At 30.3% G+C, this 16,992-nt stretch overlaps 1 protein-coding gene across 5 annotated transcripts in view; it reads right to left on the bottom strand.

The window, feature by feature from the left end:
* Nucleotides 1–1,369: 1,369 nt before the first annotated feature.
* Nucleotides 1,370–16,992, bottom strand: part of LOC124364943 (adenylate kinase isoenzyme 1) — a 29,832-nt gene continuing 14,209 nt past the window's right edge. For 3 of the 5 annotated variants that reach the window (XM_046820782.1, XM_046820785.1, XM_046820786.1), the window contains exons 2-6: nt 11,489–11,564; nt 7,596–7,759; nt 5,523–5,639; nt 3,717–3,902; nt 1,370–2,343 (exon numbers count right to left, since the gene is read on the bottom strand). In XM_046820782.1, the coding sequence (XP_046676738.1) occupies nt 2,272–2,343; nt 3,717–3,902; nt 5,523–5,639; nt 7,596–7,759; nt 11,489–11,564 (615 nt within the window). In that variant the 3' untranslated portion in view covers nt 1,370–2,271. Of the gene's footprint in view, nt 2,344–3,716; nt 3,903–5,522; nt 5,640–7,595; nt 7,760–11,488; nt 11,565–13,897; nt 14,082–15,845; nt 15,986–16,992 lie in introns of those variants that run through there. The other 2 variants (XM_046820784.1, XM_046820783.1) reach the window with 2 other exon arrangements.

Raw genomic sequence — 16,992 nt, forward strand, 5'->3', positions numbered from 1 at the left:
CTGTGAACTGTGGTGTAATTGTGAAGGAAAATTGGACCCATCAAATGTTACATGGACTGCAATGCATTGTTTGAATTCTATTGTTCAAAATGATGGATTTTAGTGGATCATGTATTAACAATATTGATTTGTTATAACATTAAAGAGTATAAAACATATTGACTTTCATTAAAATTATTTTAATAAATTAATTTTAACTATGAATGAATGCAACTGTACCAAGTAAAAATGAGTCTAACACATTTATGGCATTGTGTACTACCAATCTTTGGAGAGTGCATCATGTACGGTACTACCAGTAGTATACAATCTTATTCTCTTCTCCCTGTCTGCAAATACTTAGTAGACAATGTCATATGTTACCTGTGGTGCAAGATACAATGATTGTTATTTACTGTATTAAGGATGCATGCACTTTACGGCAGTTGAATAAATTATATAACTAATCATTCATGAATGTTTTTATTTATGAAAATACAGCGCTGTATTTAAAAAAAAACAATATGACAGTCAGATTTATTATTAAAAAATAATGAAAGGCATTATTTATTTTGTAATCTCAAAATTTAATCTGTATACAAATTGCGTGCAATTTTTAGAGAAACTTACTCTAACATACGTATGGTGTCTGAAGAGGTTCCACTTTGTCAAGCATGAAAATTATCAGGAATAATCAGCTAATTGAAACTATTGGTTAGTGGTGACCATTTTATTGCTAGAAACGCGTCTCTATTCTTTATATTGGTTTTGTGTTTTTTGGATAGTAGTAATGAAATAATATTCAAAATAGAATGAACCAAGTTATTAATGAGAGAAAATTCAGGAACAAATAGTGATATTTTTAGTTTATTACTTATTTATTCAGAATTTCAAAACAATATTTATTATGTGACTTTTCTTCAAGGACACCCTATATGCTTAAAAACACAATCTCACTATGATAAATTAATGTGTTTTAATTATGTGAATAAATTGTGTGATTTGCTTAAATTAGTGCTATTTAACACGGCAACTTTGATCATGAGAGCTAGCTAGTATCCCGACCAGTGGCGTAACTAGGACTTGATTAGATTTTGGGGGAGAACATCTAATTGAAGAGAACACCACACTGGAAGTGAAAAATTAATCTTAAATTAAATTGGCCCAATTGAAATTGAAACATTTAACTGCTTTATTTCAAACAAGTTGGATTGCTGTTATGCATTTTTTTGTTTTTACGATTACCGGGGGGAAGGAGATTATGTCCCCCTCAAAGATACACCACTGATCCTGACTGTCAATATGTCATCCTCAATAATAAGCCATAGTTAAAGTGTCAAACTTTATCCAAACAGATTATGGGAAAGGATGTGTAATAACCCACATTAGAAACAGTAACAAATAATTTATTAACATTTTTGTAAGCGTAGCGACTAATTTTACAGTAAATTATAATGTTACAATGTTGACATCTGCTTAACAATAAAGCCAGATCAATGTAAAAATTTATAATTTCTCAACACTGGCTGAAATATTGCTGTTTAATCAAATTAAACATGTTAAGGTAGATTTTTGCATAATGGAAGACATATATTATGCATAAAAATATACAAACTACTGATAGAAAAGTGTGTGTCTGAATATTGCAGTGAAACTTCAAATTTACAGAATTGCGTAGTGGATGAGAAAATAAGTATATTGATAAATATAGTAAAAGTATAAATACAAACTAATATACAAAAATAAAGAAATAAAAATAATTTTTAATTTAACAAACAAAAATTTGGTTCAAAACCACAGAAATATAAATATTTTCAGTTATATTTACTATTATTATATTGTCTTTTCATTCTACATAGGGTAATATGGTGATTAAAAATATACAGTGTTGAATTAAAATATTGCTTGAAGTGAGTTCTGTGAGGAATAATTTATGGAGTGGCAGTGACATAGAAGGCAAAAGAATAAAGTGTTTGTAATAAAAAGTTATTGCTTAAATGTTGTTAATTCTTTTAAGTGCACAAAATTATAAGTTATTATAAATGTAATAGTATCATATAAGTTATTTTATGAAAAAGAGGCACATGGACCTTCATGAATGTCTTAAGTACAAAAATTCTCATTGAAATTTCACCATTAGCACTTTTGAAATTCAATAATTGGCAAAAAAAAAAATAACAAAATAAAATCGATGCACATTTGTGTACTTTTATATATAATTTTAATGGTTAACATTTACCACATTACTTTATAACTAAAGGTGTTGCTGTATGGTGGGTTTGTTCCTTTTTATTACTTTTTAACTGCATCAATAGCTTTGACGACATCAGCGAAAATTGCTTCTGTATCTCTTTCTGAGTCGATCTGCAAAAAAAATCATAGAACGAAATTACATTAATTTTGAACAATAATAACTACTCCCTATTGAGTATAAACGTGTATATTCCAATGTTTGAAATATGACAATATACCATTTAGACATGAAAGAAAACTCACATAAGAGTAAAGAAACCTGATTTTGCAAAGTATCCCATTACCAAGCATTAAGAAATTCAGGTGAGGTTTACAAAAATGTAAAGGAGTAGACGTAGAAGGTGAGTAGAATGAAAATTGCAAGTGCTTTCAGTCTGAGAGTAAAAATAAAATTATTCAATAATTTTTACAGCATGAGTGACTTTTGCGGACAACACACTTTCTTGTATGAATTGATCCCCCAAGGGCCAGTGTCAGAAAGATGATCTTTGGTTGTAAGAGAAATTATGGTTGTGTCAGCCATAAAATAAGATTTGCTTGCTAGTTACCAGAAAATCAAATATTGTTTTAAAAAATATTTCTTTTTTTAGATATGTTGTTTTATTGAACTGTAGAATTACTAGGACTCTAAGAAAATTGAATGGTGCTAAATCAACAAGAAAGGATCTAAGGGAAAAACACTTATCAGGAAGAAAAATTTCAAGACAAGATATAAATTGTCGTGGATTACATAATAGTTTTCTAGCATTTCAGAGATACAGAAATAATTACCATTAGTGGGATACATCACATCAATAGCTCATTCTGCTGATTAGTCCTTGTTATAACATCAGTAAAACATCTGGGTTTAGATTGAATTCGGTTAAATTTTTATTCAAGATTTTATTGATCATAAAATATACAGTGACACAATAGGTTTTGTCAGTACCAATATAAAACAATTTTAACTTTTCATCATGTATTCAGTATTTATTTAGAATTAAAGTGATAAAATTCTTTTGAGGTAAAAACTAATCAGCAGAAACGGAAATATTATAATTCTATTAGGCATCTATTAAACGTTACGAAACCTATTAACAATAGTAATTTTTATAAAAATTTCCAATGAACATCTTTTCTTAAAGGAAAGATGTTCATAGGATCCCCTTTAAAGCCTTACTCAACCCATCTTCATGGGCCACTGGCATGTGCGAGGATCTCATCAATCAGAATAGGGGAGAGTGTCGATACAAGGTCGATGGTACTGATAAAAAGTGATATGGTCATAGACAGGATTTGAAACTATTCTATCTTTCTCGGATCCAAAATCTAACATATTTGACCACTGGGTCATCGGCTCTCCTCATCTACCTATCTAATTCACTATAAAAATAATCAAGCCTTACTCAGTTTGTTAAATTTGGATATCAGCATGATACTAACAATTTAAATGTATTTAGCGCATGGGAACACAACGCTAAACTACAACGTTAATTTGCACTAACCTCGCTGACTTTGCTAGTGTAGTTGTTGATGATGGGGTCGCTGTGAGCGTGGAAGGTCTTGAGTCTCTTCTGTATGGTCTCCTCATTATCATCAGTACGTCCCGAGGTCTTGCCTCTGTTGAGAAGTCTCTGTACAAGCGTTGCATCACTTGCCTTCATGTAGAGCACCAGGTCACAGGGCTTGATCTGCACACAGAGCATTGGATGTAGCTAGATCACTTGAGCACGTTACTAAAAATAGCTAAAAAAAGAATACTGCTTATTTCAGCAACTTTCATGGGACTTAAATTGATTGGCTTTTCTGACCACATCCATTTTTTGATCCACATCAAAAATAGTCAAAACTTAACACATTTTAATATGTGAGTGTTGAGTTTAGCTCCAGTTCACCTTCCTTTTAGTGCAGTGTTTGGAATCTGACACTGGCACAGACCTGACTCCTGAAATCTGGAGTCAAGTTTGTCTCAAAAGAACCATAAAAAATCTGCAACGAAGATGCTAAAAATGAACTCTTTACATTGTTTTCACATCAGAGACACCAATACTACAAAATATAGTATAATTTATGTGAAGAGGCATTCTAATTGTCTCTTTAGGTGTACAATTGAGCGCGCATGAAATTTTAGACACGTTCGCTAAGCACAGTAGCGCAACCGAGATTTCTACACATATCTTAAAATCTGACCTAATATTGTGTCGGAACATGGACAGACAAGAGACACATTGTATACAACACTTGAAATTGAAATTCAAAACTGTGTCCGTATCAGACTTCCACCCTACTTCTAAATAGTTTAAAGTTAAACTGCACAGTATTGTGATGAAAATAAAGCACTTTCACAAACATTTTTAGAATTGCAAAGAAGGAACCACTTCATTGTTCACATAAAACATGTTGATAAAGAACTAAATATCAAATTTAGTAAATTAGGTTTTGATGCACAATTAATTATGGTCTGGGAAGATTCTATAACAGTGTTATGACAGTTTTAGATGCGGTAGGGTGCATGATAAAGAGGACCCTAAACAGCCCAACTTCTACAATTTAAGAATAAATCTGAAGATCAGCATCAATCAGACCACACATAATGTCCACAGAAACAATAAGGCTTTTAACGAGTCCTGTTTATCAGTTCTAAATTTAGAAGTAGGTAACCTTAAAAAGAATGATCATTAATTTCATTAATTTTTCATTAATTTTTCTCATTTACATATAATACAAATATAGTGATAATAATATATACACGAGAAGGTACCCACATGGGCAAAAGCCTGTTTGGATGCATATTAACTATATTCAAGCAGTGTAAAAAGTAATAATTTAATCAGTTATGATAATGAAACTACATGACAAAGATGCAACAAATTCTAATATATGAAATTATATGGCTATATATGCAAGACAACATACGGGATGAGCTTAAAGAGTGCACAAGAAACATTATTTTAAGAGCTATAAAAAAACCTTTTATCTCTGTTCTTAATAGTATAGGTTAAACCATTGTTTTGGGTTAAACTGATGAGAAACTGAAGTAAAGACTGAGATGTACCCCCAATCAGACTGTAATTCTTTCAAAATGAAAAACTGATGTTGCTTGAATACACTTTGCATTACTTGTACACTCATGTCAATTTGAATGTGTTAATTTAATTTAATTCAATGTAAATATCAGTACATTCAGAACTGTGAACGAATTACACACTAATTGGTTTGTTGTATAGGGTTTTGTTTAAAGTACAACAATAAATGTTTCAAGAAAAATATAAGAATTAAATGGAAAAAAGAAGCAAGTAGAATAAACTTACACTCTTCTCAAACTCCTGTCCCTGTGCGAGTTCCCGGGGGTAGCCGTCGATGAGGAACCCATTGGAGGTTTTCACAGTTGCAATCATTCTCTCAGCAAGCAATGCCAACACTACATTCTGTGAAAGTTGAAATAAGTTAAAAAAACAAGTCTTTAAAGTAGGAATAAAGAGAATTAAAGGATTCCAACATATGTCATGACTAGAAGCTTGAATTTCTGGAATCAAGTTTAATAGGATCTAATCACTGTTGAAATACGTTTTTGTAGATCTTAGGAAAGGGATTGATTCAGTATGAAGAACGCTACAGCATCATTAAGTAAAACAGTGCAAACACAATAATTTATATTACTACTTATAATTATTTTGTGACTGCTTGTATTCTGTTTATTAATTTTTCATTAGTACATTCCTTTCTAATAATTTACTTTCTGAATTAAAATATTGTTATAAATATCTACAATTTATTTATATACCATTCCATATTAAAAGTTCCATATTACAGTATCTAACAGACTAGCCAGTTTTTTTATGTTTTTATATTATATGTTTTTTTAAAATATTTTTATAATTTACTGTATACGTTTAATAATAATTATTTACATGAGAGATAGATATAAACCTGTTGACCCTTACCTTTCAAAATTAAATTTTTGACATTGCATCCTTTAAATTAATTCATCATTCTGTGCTAATATTTTTCTAACCAACTATTTTAATTTATGTATATTTTAGAGGAATTTTATAAGGGTATAAATTTTGATTAACAAGTCTATGTCTCACTGTAAAAAGCTTTTGAGAAAGCGATGCATAATCACATCATTAAGAAAACAATATTGTACACAAAATTATAGAGTTAATAGTATCTGCCTTCATTGTCTTTATTGAATAAACATTGACAAAAACCATTAGCATTTACACATACCTTTGAGATACCTTTGATAAAGCTTTAATTAAACACATTTTAATTAACTTTCAAACTATGATACATATATTTAAATTCAAGTAAAACCCATAATGAATTGAAGATTCCATTCAAATTTCTAAGGTATTATAACTAAAACTTTCTTAAACAATTTATTGTTCATCAGAGATATATGGTTTAGAAAGGAAAAATATATAGTGAGATTTTCCATTCTTGCACCAGGATAGAGTAACTGACCAGTATATGTCAGTAACAATTTTTTATGTATCGTTAATCTATGTTAGTATTCAATTCAAGAAAAAATATTTTACTCACAACGTAACATGTTTTTGTAAGGCATTTACAATTATGTCTGATTTATTTGATTTATTCTTACATTTAAGATTTTTCACCAACTTCTCATTGGAGGTGAAGATTAAATTTATTTATTTATTTGACGGAAACCCCTTGTACAAACAACTTTCAACATTACACATACCAAAACTAGAATTGGCAACAAATTTTAACCTGCTATACCAACAAGATAATATAGAGAACATTAATTATAACAAATATTTTACATATTCAACTAAATGGCAGTAGATTGCCGACCAAGCAAAAAAAGAAAAATATTATATATTATAAAAACCAAAGTGTAAACAAATTATGGAATGACAAAAATAAAATATATGGCAAGGACAACAGCAAAAGAAGAATTACCTTATCATATGGATAGAACTATTAACTATATGATGGATAAAAACTAATAAAATATTAATCAGATAATAAGTAATAATATATATAACCAATGGATAACAATGGTGAATAGATACTTAATCAATGGTAATAAATGGAAAAATAAAAAAAAACAAACAAAATAAGCAAAACCTCAGCAACTTAACAAAAAAACATGACATTGACAAGCATCAGGGTACACTCTCCTTGGCATTTAACAGATATATCCTTATAATAGTTGGAACAGCAATGAGGAAGAAGTCAATGGAAGGTGGAAGTAAATTGGCTTTGCACTGCATGGGAGTCAATGAACTGTTACGATTAAATATTAGTTTTATATGTATGTGTAAAGTTATCTCCACTTTAAAACATTATATGTTGCATTTAAATTAACACCCGGGTAAAAATATATAGATAATGAGTCAAATGGATCTCACCATGGGTACAAGAGCGCCCTCTTTCATGATGGCATTGAGGGCCTTGGCTCGCTCAGTCCCAGTCTCCACCTCAGCCCGGAGCAGATCCCCCGTAGAGATGTGGGTGAAGTTGTACTTGGCCACGATCTTGTCACATTGTGTGCCCTTGCCAGAGCCTGGGCCTCCTAAATTAGTTCAAGTCATTATTTTAACATCTGTCATACGTATCTACTTTTTCTTAGATGTAACCAAAACGAATCTAATATTTGAAGACACAAACCAAATCTGCCAAATCTGTGGAATTTATGTTTTGATACATGTATTCCTTCTATAAACTCCCTAGATCCTATCCCTCTTGAATACAACTTGCATTTTTGTCTTATTTCCATCTTAGTATGAATTTGTAACAAATTCAACTCCTTAAAGATTTTAGGCCATTCTACTTAAAAATGTTAGTAATATTACTCATTTTTAGAACTCCTACTAGTAATTACCAATGTTAAGTCAATGATAGTGACACCACTTAATTATATACAAAACGACTACATGGACTAGTAAATAAATAAAGCTACAGTAACAACAGGACAGTATTGAAGAAGGTGCAAAGACAACCACGAATAGCCATTAAAGGAGCAATGAGATCTTGCTGGACAGCAGCCATGGAAGTCCTGTGAGATCTTTGATCTTTACTAATAGTGGCTGAGGGAGCTGCTAGGTGTACATTAATTATGCGAACCGTGGACAATTAGGAAAAATATCAGTGGAGCATATGATGACCAGATTATTGATCTACTTAGTGAAGCTATGAGCATACAAATTATAATTTTAAATGGGTACTATATAACTATGATGTAGGCCAAAAATAAATTAAATAAATGGCCAAAGAATACATATAAGGAGTATACCATTAGGCGGTAAACAGATAGCTAGAAAATCTATGAGAAACTTGGAATAGGAAGTGTAAGAACCACGAGTTTACTTTATTGTAGACAAGCTGTGAAGCTTATCAGATATGATGAAAAGAGTGAGAGTATTGATGGACTTTCTCAAATGGAACTGTATGAACACCTAAGGAAGCTTTGTTTGAGAAAAGATAGCACATACAGATTTTGTCAGAACAGAAAGGATCATAACTTAATAAGTTGTGATGTATTAGCAAAGACAATCATCAATATCCTAGTCTTGTCTCAGGTTGGAGTAAAAAAGCTACCCAGTCTTGACAACATACAAGTGATTCTTGGGAGTCAGGGCTGGCAGAACTGCTAGGTTTTTCCTCAGTGAGATAGTAGTAGATCTTTTGGTCTCATTTCCTTCTTTTCCCTTGATCAAAACAGAATAACTAATATTTGAATAAATTAAACACAATACTCAGGATCCAATAAATGAGTTTTGGAACATGAGATCTGTACATAGGTTAACATTTGTTGTATACCCAGAATTTTTACTTAGAACGTGGTGGGTAGATTAGCTGCCCTCTCCTTTCCCAAACTATGGACTTGTTGAATAGAATGTTGGATGTTGTTGTGATTGATGTTGATGTAGTTTATAAAAGGTAAAGATTTTTGTGCTTTTTAAATGCAAGTAATAATATTTATTTGGACTTAAATACATACAATCAAGCTATATTGGCAATATCCAATAAATTTGACTTTTATGGAAGGATTGATTGGTTGCCCTTTCAGCTTAATTCAGGCCACTCTTTATGGATCAAGGACCTGCAACCATTTTGAACAGAATAAAGGAGAAGAGGTCCTACATTTCCAGATGGGCAGAAGTCTATGGTCGAGAGTACTTAAGTCAGGGGTCTAGGATTCACTTTTAAACAATAAAAAATAAATTCTAGGTTAATAAACTTACCATCATTGTTGTCCTTCCAATCTAATGAACATTGTAGTTTAGTTAATTACATTTTTGAAGAAAATAATTGCCTTATTTTTTTATAATAATGAAATTCAATCCATTTTTTCCTTTCCACAAAGATTTTGACCATACCCATTCCCCAGAAATGTTTAAGTATTCTAGTGCTTTTAAAACATTAAGTATAAAAAATAAGTAGACCAATCAATAGTTATTCTGTCCTCTACTCCAGTACTCCTTGTATGGTACCCTTCAAAAACTCAAGTTAGCTAAATTAAAAACATGTACATTAAAAATGTTAGCGTTGCTCTCCCTAACAAGTTACAAAATTAACAGCTAGTGAAAAAACTGCCTAGTATTTAATATATATGATTTAAAATCTTCACATAGTTTGTTTTTATATTTGGTTCTTTGTTTTATGGTGATTATCACCTCTAAACCATTTCAATTTGAGGGAGCTACCTTGAGATACAAAAGAAAACCCCATTAATATTTGTCGTCAGTACTTTAATTTTAGAAAACACCGTTAGAAAAAAATGCTATTAATGTAAAACAGCTGCAACTTTCAAATTACAGAGTAAATAAATGTGAAAACAATTTATTGATTCGAATTTCCAGCAGTTTTAACACGATACTGTTCATTTTTATGGTACTGATCCAAATAATGACGGAGCAGGTGTGATCAGGTAACAAAGTATAAACTATTTTAAAGCAAAGCTCGCGAGCTCATCCAACACACAATTGTTCAGCCTTCAGACATGACTGCCAAACTTTGAATGACTGTAAATTCTCTGGCAAGTTGCACTTCATTAGCTGAACTATTTCTAAAAAAAAAATCGTAATAGGTACATATTTCCAATTCATTTTATTTTATTCTGGATTTATATTTTCAGGTGTTTTACAATAGTGCTGTTTTACAGTGATTAAAAACAATAATAATTTTAAAATAAGGTAGTGTATTCCTTTACGTGTTTAGGAAAGCAAATATAAATTTGAAAGTGGAAAGTTATAGTTAGATTCAAATTTCTCTAGTATAATATAAGAGTTAGTATAACTACAATGTTTTATACTTCATTTATTTAGGTTACAAATAGAGTTTGTAACAACACACATATTATTTAATATATAACAATACATAAAACAAAAAATTTAATCAGTATATAAATACTGTTATATTACTATTATAAACATTATTTTCTCCTGGAAATAAAATTGAAATATTAATAAGGAGTGGAAGCTTACATATTATATGATAGCTCAATGTAATTATATAAAGCATTAAATAATATAATGTTAATATAAATCATACCGTACAAAATGACTACAACCTTGACTGACTTACAGAATTATTTATAAACCTCAACAGGAACTACTAACCCAATTTTTCATTGTTACGTATTATAACATAATGAAAAGTTTTTACTCTTTTTTCCTTCTTCAAGTCTCAAATCCAAGAACATAAGTATAAGCATGAAAAATGTACGCTTATCTTTATAGGATTTAAGGATCTTACACCTGAGCAAAAGTTAAGATACCAGTTCTTGATATGTTTATATTCCTGTTGTAACACATCATGGTGACAAATTAATGTCTGTATCGTGTCTTATTTCGAATCATCCATCGTCAAGTCATGATGGACTCTAAACATAGAAATTTTCTGGATCAACTATGAAATCTTAAACAATCATTCATGGTACCGACCTCAGGAATGTGCACTATCTGAAGTAAGGGTTCCATTAAAATTGCTTAAAAGTCAAACTAAGCACAGAAACTCAAGATACGTGTCAAGTCCTCTCAATAAGAAACTGTTCTTCTCTAAGATTTAACAGTTCAACCTCACTAGTCCTCAATGCTCAAGTAACAAAAAAAGAAATCTTAAAGACTACTCAAACCTAATACCATGATATTTATTCATTCATGTACCGTTTTGAATGTCACTATGAAAGAGTTGTATGTAACTACATGAGTAAGACCCATTGCACAGTTTGCAGAATTTCTAAGAATGCATAAATATATCATACCAAAAGAAAAGTAAAACAATAGGTTAACGTACCTACCCAGAACCCAAATGACGAGTTTATTGCTCTCCCGCAACTCTTTCAGTTGATCATCGGAAGGCATGGCATAGTCCCCCTGTAAAGAGATGGAATACCTCGAGAGAATTTTCCATATGTGAATAACACATATTATACACACCACAATACAATGGTGGTAATAATGTGAATTGTACTATAATAAATCTTGATTACTAACACATTAACAATACTAAATTTTGTAAAAGTTATCTAAAATCATTTAACGTGTACAAAGCTAAATGTCACTTAATGAAAAGATAGCAAATAAATAAAAATTTAAATTATTTATATTAATAAATATTAGGAAAATATTATTTTTATTTAAATTTTTTTTATAACGACCACATAAGTCTTTTCTATGTTTAATTTTTTTCATACTAGTGATAGAAATTACCAAAATATTTTGGTGTAAATTGTACACAGTTTAAATACATATTCTACAAATCAGAAAAAAAGCATTAATTTTAAATTTTATTCAAGTATAATCAATATATTCTTAGTCATTTTAATTTGTTGTTAATGTTTAGATGTTTGATGCTGTTGAAGACAACAGAATGCAAACTGGATGTGGATTTGTCAATTTGTCATAATTAAAAAATTTTTAGTCTAGTCAAGTACTTTTGGTGATGTATTACTAAATTTATTTAAATATAATCTTTACAATTCACACAACATGTTTAGACTCTGAGAACGTACTTTTCACTTCAAATATAAAAATATGAGTGATTACCATCCAGTTTGTTTGATTCCCAAAATGGTTTCATGTAATTTTGAGAAATTAAAAATATAACATAAAATTCTCAATATAACCATAAACTTTACTTTTTAATGTTTTGGAGTATTTCATTTTGTTTGTTTGTATTTGGAAATTTCTCTATATCTCATGTGGTACACAGACCTTAAAAACTTGCGCTAACATAGAACAAATTGGGATGTTTGAGTCCTATTTTAGTCTGATTTTAGATATGTTTTTGAGCAATGGTATCTAAAGACACTTTAAATTGCTCCTATTGCAATTTGTCAAATGTTAACCCATAATTTGCCTGGACTGTAATGTATATGTGTGGACAAATCAATTGTTATGTACCTTTTATACTTTAATTGAATAATTATTTTTCTTATAAAGATCAATAACTATTTTATATCTATAAACATTTACTTTTTATGAATCTAAAGGGGAAAACATTTTAATATGACTTTTTTAAATTTAAAAGTGTTTTAAAGGTTAATTTTATTTAAATATATTTATTGAAAAACGTATACCAGTAGTTAATCTTTGTTGAAGGTCTTATTACAAATTAAAATGTTAAGCCATAACATGCTTGGATACTCCATGAAAAAATTTCAGAAACAAAATATTATATTAATCGTAATAAATCATTTTTTGAAATAAATAATCTTGACCTTGTTTTTTGTAAAGATAAAAATATTAAACTCTAAAAAGCTCTATTTATTAAAAACACATATTATAGTGAAATAATTATTTTAATACATTCATATAATATTTGTGATTTCATAAAGTTTCATCTGTTTTTTTGTCACACAATTATCCATACTTTTTACATCTACTATAATTTTTTTCAGAAAAGTACTGTCCCTCTTCATAATTTATTTCCTCTTTTCAAATACCTATACAATTATACAATTGTCCTTTAGTATTATTTTAAATACCAATTCTTTCATGTCAATAAAAGTAACAATTAAAAACTTAATGACTTATAAAGAGATGTCATTTGTGTGGTTTAAAAAAATGTATTAATACTTTTTTATGAAACTGGTCACAGAACCTCAATACTTGTACATTAGGTACTATACTAAAAGTTATATAGTAAATAAAATTGCATGTAGCTTATGAGTTCTGTAAAAATCAAGTGTAATATCCATTTCAAAAATATGATGAACAGATGCCAAAAATGTCCCATCCCTTATTTCTATTTGTAACTTAAAGTGAAATTGTTAATCAATGAAATTAACGAATTGTAAGGCTTTGTCTACCATGAAAACAGTAGCAAGCATAACAAATATTACTATTAATATGTCAGTTTAAAACACATAATATGCGAATAGTTATTATAATTAATTGGATTAGTTATAACAATTTCATTCAACTGGTAGTCTACTTATTTTACCAACAACAATTAGGTAGATGTTTCAATGAGAGATTTATTTGAGTTATTTATTATTTAGTAATTGAAGTATTTTGCTAAAAGAGCAAATTTAGTATTTTCACATGAAAGAACGACTGACAACTGTGACAGGTAATTACACTGTCACTATTACTGTAACTGTTACGCGACGCTACATTAACTCAGAACAGGAAATGTGGAAAGATCTAATGAGATAATGTGACCTTGACTATGCTCAAGGTCAGTAGAAACGAGAATCACTCACCATGGTGGAGATGAAGATGGTAGATTCCCGCTTCTAGAGAAGTCTAGCGAGAGACTGAAATGAAACCGAAGTGTTGCCCGGCTGCTAAATTTAACCTAGCACTCCTCTGTCCAGTCCAGATCGAGTGTTTCAGTTTCAGTGTTTGAGGTTAAGTGGGTTGGGTTTTGTTGTGCCTGGGCGTTACCTTCCGAAGAAAACAATAACACTGCCAATGCAATTCAGTAATGCTACGTTTGACAGCTCTTAGATAGTCAAGTACTATTGTGTTTCAACGTGGGCGTAATCCATCACAAGCTTTTACTACAATTGCTCAGTTTATTGTTGTACTAATACAACACATTCACACGTTGAAGTTTACCACCCTCCGTCTTGGAAATTAGCAACTAGCTCCAATTTCTTTGAGAGTTGTAACATAAATTTAATAAATTTTGAACCATACATTCATTAAAACTATTCATTTAGTGCATTTAGTTATATATTTTGCAACTTTTCGAGAATTGTTGGAGAAAGCTAGCTGAAGCGTCAAGAACGCTGTTTTTAGATTCACATTTGCTACGGCAGGTCCACTTGTGATCCACTTGGAAATGTCAAATCAATAATACCTTGCAGTATGGAAATAATTTGGGAACATTCATAACATTATAGATAAAGGAAATTATATTTTATTACATACATTTATTTCAAAATGCCTCATTTATCTACGACATTTTATTTTCATAACTGATTTCAAATTAGACTACTTTTTTTAGAAAAATCGCCTCCGTGTAACTAAAAACGTGTAATTAATTCAAAACCAAGCCAAAAGTCCAAAGTTTAGGGAGTAAGTAACGATTTTTCTGAAACATGCCCAAATAAAATGTATGGGATTTATCACAATATTTCGCGTAGGTATTTCACAACATTGTTATCTTTATTTATGCATTTGTTATCGAATTTTGTGTGTATATATTTTACACGTACAGTAAGTACTGTATATGTACGTCATTTAAATTTTCTAAAATAACACATGACAATTTTAATACGTGTAAAGTTTATGTATAAATAGATGTAATTTCAAGTTCCGCAGCCAATACTTACGAGTAGCCTATGTTATCGATTATTACGTTGGAAGTTCAAATAGATTAAAATCTATCTAATGAATATAATTTTCACTGATAAAGATTAAAGAATTCTGATACACCACTCTAATTAGATTTTAAAATAAACCTAAGTTCAAATTATATCCGAGGTTAGGTTTTGAATTCCAAATTAATTCTAGAAATGACAGAAAATCCTTCAATTTCTTTTCGCCTCATACAGGCATAAATTCAGAGAATTTTATAAGACAATGTGCATATAGCAAAAGCGCTTGGTCTGAAGTGATACGCAGTTACACAATAGGCCTGCTGGTGAATATATTATAGTAGTAGTATTCTATGTAATCACTGTGATTCAAGTCACTGCACAAAGCAGTCGCGTGTTCCGAGTACATTATTATTTGTCAGGTCTATGATTTAGCTACATTACGTGTACATTATTAAGAGAGTTCCCTTTTATCATAGACAAGCAGGCGATCTTCAGCAGCTTGTGGTTTCTTCAGTAGTACTAATTTAAAGACTTGTACCTATGTATGTTGATAATGATAATGTCGACTGTAAAGTTTACAACCTAAGAAGTGTTACGTATACGACCGAATAAAAATCTTATTACCGCTTTAAAAATTATATTGACTAGCTAGCAATACTAGGAAAAATAATTTTGGCGCCTGTGTAAAAAAGTGATGACTATCAGGAATTGAGTTAAAACTTTAGTAACAATTAACTTAAATTTCACATGATTTAGTAATTATTAAAATAATGTACTAGTATGACTAAACTAAAATGACGAAAGCGAGCCAGTTAAAATTCCATGGCATTACTTTTAAGATAGATATAATATTAACAGTTATACTAAATAAAATTAAATTTACCGGCTTCATTTTAGCTTTTGCACACTTGGCCATATCCAACAAGAGAGACTGCGATTATAATTACGCACAAATAATTTGTATATAAGTATGAACAATTTGAAAACAAAGTAGACGAAAATTTCACTAGAATCACAACAACTAATTGGTGTTTTATTGAATGGATCATGTGTTTTCACACCAGCTGACTTTGTACGTTTTTCTATTCATTCAACGACTGACGATGTTGAAATATCAAGAAATTAGGGTTGTTGTAGAATCCGGGTGGCCTTTTTTTCCAAAATGTATGAAATATATGAAGAACTAGAATGAAATTGTTTAGTTAAAAATATGTTTGCAACCGATTCAAATTAATCATAGTAGCCTACTAAGAAAGTAGGCTACTTACAAATTGTTTGAATAAGTTCGTGTAAACGCTAAAAAAGAAAGCTCCGTTTAATGTAAGCTCTGTCAATGTGGCTCTCCTGGTTAGTTTGTGGTTGACTTTCAAACTCTGGTATCTACATTTTTTTTATTCGAGGGTAAGCTGGCGCAGGAAGCATGAAAATAATACAGCCACAGTCTACGGGTACTTGTATTGTAATATGGAGTTACAATACAAATGTGTTTCTTCTTAAATATGTTATTGTTATGAGGTGATTTAATGCAGAATTGGAAATGCAAGTGAGGGAGGGGACGACGATTGCCCCGGGCGCCACCAACCCTAGGAACGGCCCTGCCTGCCATTTACCACCAGCTTCCACCAACATCCTGGGCTACTACATTGTAAGCGTACAGTTGTTTAGCGTGTTATTTTTGATTTTTCTTTTGCTTAAAAGAACTCCAAATCATTTAACATTTATAAAGTTAGGAAAAAACTTTTGTTGCGACAAATTTAATAAAATTTAAAAATAAAAGTGCGCACTTTAGGCAAACTTTGTTGAATATTTTATTTCAATAATTAATACGTCTTTGCTACCTAATAGAATTAACAAAATCAGCAGACACGGTAGTTTTAGAAACGATAAATTTCTTATTGGCATTTTAGTCCATTTTTGGTACTAAGAAGACAAAATAAAATATTATAAATTTAATTAGTAATCCAGAAATGAAACATTTCATATGTGCAATTAAAATACGAAACTTAATTGTAAAATTAATGTGTTAGCAA

The sequence above is a fragment of the Homalodisca vitripennis genome, chromosome 6, assembly GCF_021130785.1.
Source record: "Homalodisca vitripennis isolate AUS2020 chromosome 6, UT_GWSS_2.1, whole genome shotgun sequence".
In the NCBI taxonomy this organism is placed as follows: Eukaryota; Metazoa; Arthropoda; class Insecta; order Hemiptera; family Cicadellidae; genus Homalodisca; species Homalodisca vitripennis.